This window comes from Sciurus carolinensis, chromosome 3 (genome assembly GCF_902686445.1).
Source record: "Sciurus carolinensis chromosome 3, mSciCar1.2, whole genome shotgun sequence".
NCBI classification, from domain to species: domain Eukaryota; kingdom Metazoa; phylum Chordata; class Mammalia; order Rodentia; family Sciuridae; genus Sciurus; species Sciurus carolinensis.
This window is the reverse complement of record NC_062215.1, coordinates 50,808,400-50,815,977: the sequence shown is the minus strand read 5'-3', so window position 1 is coordinate 50,815,977 and position 7,578 is coordinate 50,808,400. Positions and strand designations below refer to the sequence as shown.

At 52.7% G+C, this 7,578-nt stretch overlaps 1 protein-coding gene across 2 annotated transcripts in view; it reads left to right on the top strand.

Annotated features, from left to right (window-relative positions):
- Positions 1–4,947: 4,947 nt before the first annotated feature.
- Positions 4,948–7,578, top strand: part of Ntn1 (netrin 1) — a 179,379-nt gene continuing 176,748 nt past the window's right edge. The window contains exons 1-2 of one of the 2 annotated variants that reach the window (XM_047545986.1): positions 4,948–5,330; positions 5,768–6,844. In XM_047545986.1, coding sequence (XP_047401942.1) covers positions 5,827–6,844 — 1,018 coding nt within the window. In that variant the 5' untranslated portion in view covers positions 4,948–5,330; positions 5,768–5,826. The remainder of the gene's footprint in view (positions 5,331–5,767; positions 6,845–7,578) is intronic. The other variant, XM_047545985.1, reaches the window with a different exon arrangement.

Here is a 7,578-nt window from a genome sequence, read left to right as displayed (position 1 = left end):
CTTTCTGTGATGATAGGAACATTTTTTATTAGGGCTGTCCAAATCAGGGACAATTGAGCTTTACATGCTATTAATTTGAATTGATTCAAGCTCAAACTAAAATTGCTACATGTGGCTCCTGGAGACCCTACTCGACAGCATGACTCCAGATCCCTGGTTTCTCTATTTCCTCTTCTTTTCTTGTCTCTCCTTTTTTTAAAAAATACTTTTTTTAGTTGTCAATGGACCTTTAATTAATAAATAAATTAATTAATTTATCCTTATGTGGTGCTGAGAATTGAACTGGGGGCCTCACACATGCCAAGCAAGCCCTCTACCATTGAGCCATAACCCCAGTCCCCTATTCTTCTCTTATCTTCATTTCTTTCTCTTTGACTTTGTCTCCACCCTCTTGTCCTTCTGCCCCATTCTCATATCTAGATTATCCAACTTTCTTTTTCTAGTCCTATCGAGAGTCTGGTGGCCTGTTGGGGGTAGTTTGTGTGTGTTCTATGACTTCATATGCTGTTTTTCTTTCTCCTACAGGATCACCAACTTCAGTAGGACCTTTAATTCTTCCTAGCAAGCATTGTCCTGGTGTCCTCAATGACAGTATCAACCTCCCCATCTGCAAATCTCCAGTCTCTGGCCCCTCCCCCATGCTCGGCAGATGTGTCACTTCCTATTTCATTGAAACAAGAGAAACTTTCAGACCACCTGGCTGCCAATTTTACAAGAATAGTTTTATCTGTCTTCAACCTCTCCCCTCCTGGCTCCTTCCTATCAACACTGAGGCATGTTCAAATAGCCTTATCTTATAAACAAGAATAAAAAGTCCCTGCCTTCCCTCCATCCTATGTCACCTTCCTGCCAGGCCCTCTCTCTTTTCTACCTCTTGTAGTCACACTTCTTGAAAGTTGTCTACACTTGGTATCTCCACTTTCTCACCTCCCTTTCATTCCACAACCCTAGGCAGTCTGGCTTCTGTCCCCACCACCCCTCTGCCACTGTCAGTCAAGGTCACCAATGACTTCCTTGTAGTTTAATCCAAAGCACTCATTTCAGATCTTATCTTGACCTTTAAGGTAGGTGACACTGCTCACTGCCCCTCCTTCCTCAAAACTCTCTCACTCATTGTTTCTGGAACCCCTGAGTTTCCATGTTCTCCTCTTCCTACGGCTACACCTAAGTTTTCTGGAAATTGCCACATTCTTGCTTTCCTGGATGCTCCCTCACTGTCAGGCTTCACAGGTGAGGCCGTGTGCTGTAAATGGCAGTGCCTGCTTCTAATGCATTCCTTGAAGAAACACCTGGGAATTTGCTTTCTCACCCAAGAACCACATTGTTGTTCTGAACTCCAGTTTGTACCCTGGATCCTGCTGCTCAGAGACTGACATGCCTTCGAGGGTGTGTATTTACAACCCCCACTCTGAGAAACTCTGGCAACACTTGCACATCTGTTTTTTTCATTTGTCCCCTCAATAGGCACCATGCTTTAGGAAAGAACACTGACAAATTGGAGGGCATTGGGAGAGGCTGCCGAATGATCTGAAACTCATGTCCTATGAGAAATCACTAAAAAGACTGGGAACATTTTGCCTAGAAGAAATAAAACAAGGGATTGATTTCAAAAGTTTGAAGAAGCAGAGGTTTGATCTGGGCTGCAAAGTAGAGTTGGAATCAGATGAACTGTAGAAGTGACAGAGAGGCAGGTTTTGAATGGAGGGAGAGAACTTCTACTATATTCCAGAAGGTACTGAACCTCCTGGCTTGCAAGGTGAGTGAGATAATCCTGCCCACCAGGAAGTACAAAAGAAGATATAGTTAGACCTTGATGACCACAATAAAAGGAGACAGTGTCCTCCATTTCTTCCTGAAGATCACTAGCCCAAGCTCAGTTAGCAACACAGAAGAACCACACTCTATGGAATGCAGTTTCAAACTTGCTGCCACACAAGATCCAGCAGAAACTCTGTGGAGAGGAAACAACGCCACAGGAGGAAGTCTTGAGGAACATTTGGCAATCATTCATGTAGATTCTCTACAATACACCCAGGTTGGGTGGGCAGAGAGCTGAGCACCCTGATCTTTTTCAGACCTGTGTTTTGGTGCCAGAATGTATTTTCCTAACCTGCATGATGTCATCAGCTTACATTGAGGGCCAATCATAGAGAACACCTCACGGAGCTCACTGTTGTGACTATTATGGGATGCTGCTGGGCATGTTTGCTTATTACCTCACACTGTGTTCCCTTTATGAGGCCCCCCAGGAGAAATTCCTGTCTGATTTTAGTACTAAGAATAGTTGTAATTCTCTTGAGCAATAGGTCTGTTTTTATCTCATGGACACTGGGAATTGTGTAACAGACATGGTCTCCTTTTCATTTTGGCCACGGGAAAGCATAGGGACAAATCAGTGACCCACCCACAGGAGGTGAATAGGCCATTTCAGGGTGCATTTTGGCATTATTCCCATTTCTACTCTATCTTCCCTCTTGTTCTTTCTTTTCTTAGCTTTCCTTCTTATTTTACTGTACAAAATTGAGAACATACTATCATAAATGAAAATCACCTATGGTCTCACCTCCAAGATAACCACTATTAACAATGTTATCTTTTTATACTTACGTTTTAAAAATAAAAATGACACTGTATTTGTGTAATCTTTTTCTATTTTCTTTTTTCCTTTCATATGTCATGAACATTTTTGTTATTAAATGTTCTTAAAATAATTTAAAATCTCTCTACAGCTCTAGCAATTTAATACTAACATTTCACACTTTTATATCCACCATGTGCTGGCTTTATATATATTTACATAGACATAGATGTGAAAGTATATTCAAGTGTATTATATAACTACACATGTAGGCATACATAATATAAGTTGTAATATTCATATGTGTCAACTTATTTGATGCACAAAACCCTAGGAGATAGATATCCTTGTCCCTCTTTTGTGGATGAAGAAACCAAGGTGCAGGAAGATGTGAAGACTTCCCAGGGTCACACAAATGAGGCAGTATTTGAACCCAGGCACTCTGGCTCCAAAATGTGCCTTCCTAAGAGCTATGCAGCCTTTCAGTATACCACTGGGATTTTGCTGTCCACAGTGTTCAAACGTTTCTTTTATTTCCTTTCACTTCACTCCTAATTTATGTTATTTGGCCATATTTTAAGTACCCCTGTAAGTCACCTGAAATCCTTTCTGCCACAAGGCAAGGCATAAATAAACAGAGCAGAGAGTGGTAAATGGCACAAAAAGGCAAAGCTAAAGTGCTACCCCAGGGAGAGGGTGAATCCAGGCTGTCCTGCAATGAAATGGATTTATTTCCTTGGGCTGTGGTGAGCCTCCCTCTTTGGAAGAGCTGGCTTGGGTGGCCAACTCTCAGGGAGGCTGGGGAAGGCTGAGAAAGGCTGGGAAAGGCCTTCTTCCAAAGAGACTGAGCTGGGCCAGACAAGCCCCGAGGCTTCTTCTTAAGATTCTCAGGGTTTATGAAAATGCCAATAAGACAAAACAAGGCACTTAATGGAGCAAATGCATGAGGGCAAGACAGCCCTTGGGCCAGAACCAGGACCTGGGGTTTCCATCCTAGTCTGTTACTAGATCACACATTTCAAGTAACAAATAAACCAACAAAAATTTGGTTCTAAACACAACCCAGTAGATTCTTTTCCCAAAGCTTTTTGCTGCTGCAAGATGGTCAAAGGATACTGTCACAATCCCCATCTTTTCCTTATGGTGACAGAAAATGAGGCCAGGAGAAGCTGGGTGGCCCTGAGGATGCCCCATGAAACTATAATTAGGGTGGGATTATTCTTTTGACAAATGTGATGGATAGGAAGGAACCCAGGTTTTCTTTCTTTTGAGACAGGGTCTTGCTATGTTGCCCAGGCTGGTCTTGAATTCCTTGGCTCAAGCAGTCCTCATGCCTCAGCCTCCCAAGTACCTGGGACTATAGGAGGCCACCACTGCACACAGCTAGAAACTCAGGTTTCTATTTCTGTATTTGATGTTTACTAGCTGTGAGATCCTGGGCAAGTCACTTCAACTTCCTGAGACTTCAGTAGGCTCATCTGTAAAACAGATTCAATAACTATTTTTGCAAAGCTGTTGTGGGAATCCCATGAGATACTTTAGTGATGGACAGCACTCTTAAATCGAGCAAGGAAGTACCAATACGCATGCCTCAGGGGATCTTGGGAGAGCTGGGCTGGTCCCACATTTGAGGCTGCAAACCAGTCTGCAAGTGGCGTTGGCCAGTATCCAGGTATTGCCAGCGTATTACCCCTTCAGCCTTCTGTCCACCACAGCTCTCTGGCAGGGAACAAGCCGCATTCGGGACAGACAGGCCCAAGCAGGATGACACCTCTGGGGGTTCAGACAAGCAGCCCCTTCCAGCCAGAACCCAGGGACTTCAGGCAGGAATAAGGGGCAGGCAGAGGTCACATTCTCTTCCCTTTTCTTACACCCCGGGACTGCATGCCCACAGAGGCACGACCCTGTGCGCGGTGCCACCGGGGCCATCAGGCTGGGTTAGAGGAAGGCCCGACCTCGGCGCAGCAAAGAAAACAAACACAGATGTGTTTGACTGGGACCTTGGGCAGGGGGGTGGCGGCGGAACCCGTCCCCTTCCCCCTCCCGCGCGCTCCCCAGGGTGTGCGGCGTTCGCTCGGCGCCCAGCCGGGGCGAGGCTGACAGTCGGCGGCCAGCCCCCACAACCCCTGGGGTGCGCGCCCGGCCCTGCCCCCTCTCCGGGGTTTCCCCGGGCACTCCTCTCGCTTTCTCTTTGTCTCTGCTGCTTTCTCGGGCTCCCCGGTTCCCACCCGCTCCCGCTCGCCCTCTCTTGCGTCCGGGGCCGGCTCCCTTTAACTTTCTTCTTTCCCGGGGTTAAAACTTTGCTGGCGAGCGGGCGGCTGCTCGTCGACGTTATTGGCCGGCGCCCCGCCCGGCGGCCCCGCCCCCGCGCTCCCCTCCGCCCCCTACTCCCAGCGCGAGTGGCGGCGGCGGCGGCGGCGGCGGAGCCTTCGGGGGCGTGCGTGCGTGTGTGAGTGCGCGCCAGCAAGCGTGAGTGTGTGTGTGAGCCCCGGGCGCGGGCAGGGCAGCACTCCGACCGCGGCGGGATCGGCGCGAGCCGGGCGGCCGCGTCGTCACTCGGGCAAGAGAGGCGGCGGCGGCAGCCGGGGCCGGGGCTGGGGCAGCGGCGGCCGCGCCGGGCATGGAGCTGGCAAGCCCGCGCTGAGGCAGGACGCGCCTGCTAGCAGCCAGCAAGAGGCTCTCCGCCGTCCGGCGCGCGGGCTCCCCGGCCGAAGCCAGGCAAACTTTTCTTTCTCTTTTACCCTCACTAGAGGTAAAGTCCCGAAAGCACACTCCCTGGCGGGACGCGATGGGGGCAGCTGAGAGGGACCCGAGGTTGCGGGAGGAATGGGCGCGGGCCATATGAGGTTGGGGGACCCGGAGCTCTCCTGCGTTCGAGACTTGGGGTGCGAGGTGGGTTGGTCGCGGACTGGCAGATGGGCGCGGGCATGCTCCTCCGGCGGCGTGGAGGCTGCAGTAGCTGGGAAACAGCGTTCGCCCGCTGCCCTCAGCTCACCAGTCGGGAAGGAGGGTCGCGGGCTGTGCGGGCTCGGAGGCCCCTGCTCCTCCTGTCCCCGGGACTTTGGGGGAGCAAGACGGGCAGTCGGACGTGGGGTTGGTGCGGGTGTTCGCCCACGCCCCGCCTGCCACCTCGCAAGGGTTGGAGGTCGGGGGGCGGGCTGGCTGAGCGCAGCTCCCCTCTCTCCGCAGGCGCCTTCTGCGGCGGGCGGACTGACTCCGCGGCGGGGCCGGGGCAAGCTGGACGCAGCATGATGCGCGCAGTGTGGGAGGCGCTGGCTGCGCTGGCGGCTGTGGCGTGCCTGGTGGGCGCGGTGCGCGGCGGGCCCGGGCTCAGCATGTTCGCTGGCCAGGCGGCGCAGCCGGACCCCTGCACGGACGAGAACGGCCACCCGCGCCGCTGCATCCCGGACTTTGTCAATGCGGCCTTCGGTAAGGATGTGCGTGTGTCCAGCACCTGCGGCCGGCCCCCAGCGCGCTACTGCGTGGTGAGCGAGCGCGGCGAGGAGCGGCTGCGCTCGTGCCACCTCTGCAACGCGTCCGACCCCAAGAAGGCGCATCCTCCCGCCTTCCTCACCGACCTCAACAACCCGCACAACCTGACGTGCTGGCAGTCGGAGAACTACCTGCAGTTCCCACACAATGTCACGCTCACGCTGTCTCTCGGCAAAAAGTTCGAGGTGACCTACGTGAGCCTGCAGTTCTGCTCGCCACGGCCCGAGTCCATGGCCATCTACAAGTCCATGGACTACGGGCGTACGTGGGTGCCCTTCCAGTTCTACTCCACGCAGTGCCGCAAGATGTACAACCGGCCACACCGCGCGCCCATCACCAAGCAGAACGAGCAGGAGGCCGTGTGCACCGACTCGCACACCGACATGCGCCCGCTTTCGGGCGGCCTCATCGCCTTCAGCACGCTGGATGGGCGGCCCTCTGCGCACGACTTCGACAACTCGCCAGTGCTGCAGGACTGGGTCACTGCCACCGATATCCGCGTGGCCTTCAGCCGCCTGCACACGTTTGGCGACGAGAACGAGGACGACTCGGAGCTGGCGCGCGACTCGTACTTCTATGCCGTGTCGGACCTGCAGGTGGGCGGCCGCTGCAAGTGCAACGGCCACGCGGCTCGTTGCGTGCGCGACCGCGACGACAGCCTGGTGTGCGACTGCAGGCACAACACGGCCGGCCCGGAATGCGACCGCTGCAAACCTTTCCACTATGATCGGCCCTGGCAACGCGCCACAGCCCGCGAGGCCAACGAGTGCGTGGGTGAGTGGGGCAATGCGCGGTGTCTGGGGAGGCAGTTGACTGCTCCCGGGCTTCGCAGCGGCGGGTCGGCAAGAGCGCAGGCGCGACTGCATCGGAGGATAGCTCGTTGTGGGGATGTCTCCGGAACCCTGGGAGGCGTGTTCGGGGATGTCCGGGACGCGGGAGGGCTGAACGCAGTCCACTGGTTGGTGTGGTGCTCGCTGTGGACGCCCGGTGCACTCAGCGAAACCTAGAAGCAGCGCGAGAAATACTGCTGGGGATCGGGTGTGGTGGGGAGAGGTTTGGCGAAATTTTGCCGACAGGTTTCCATAATCCCGGATCCAAACGGAAACACATTCATTGCCTTCCTCTTAGTCTGGCTAGTACTTGGGATTCACCTCCACCCCACCCGCCTTTCCTAGTGCTGCAGCTGGGCGCGCGGTTGGGGACCCGGGTCCTGATCCCGGGAAGTTACAGCTCTACAACCACAAATCCTCTGGGAGACGGCAGAGAACTCTGCAGTTTGGGGCGGTTTGGTACCCGACGAATACCACTCCTGCACCCTCGCATTTGTCTTTTTATAGTTTGAAAAAAAAAAAATTCCTTTTCTCTTTTGAACATCGTGTTTGCGTTAGCAAAAAAGAGTGATGTGATTTTAATTAATTACTATCTACAGATTACAAAGGAAGGTTCAGTAACTATTTTAAACTAATTCAATCCTGGTATAAAAAAGTAGTATACCAGATTCTTTTGTT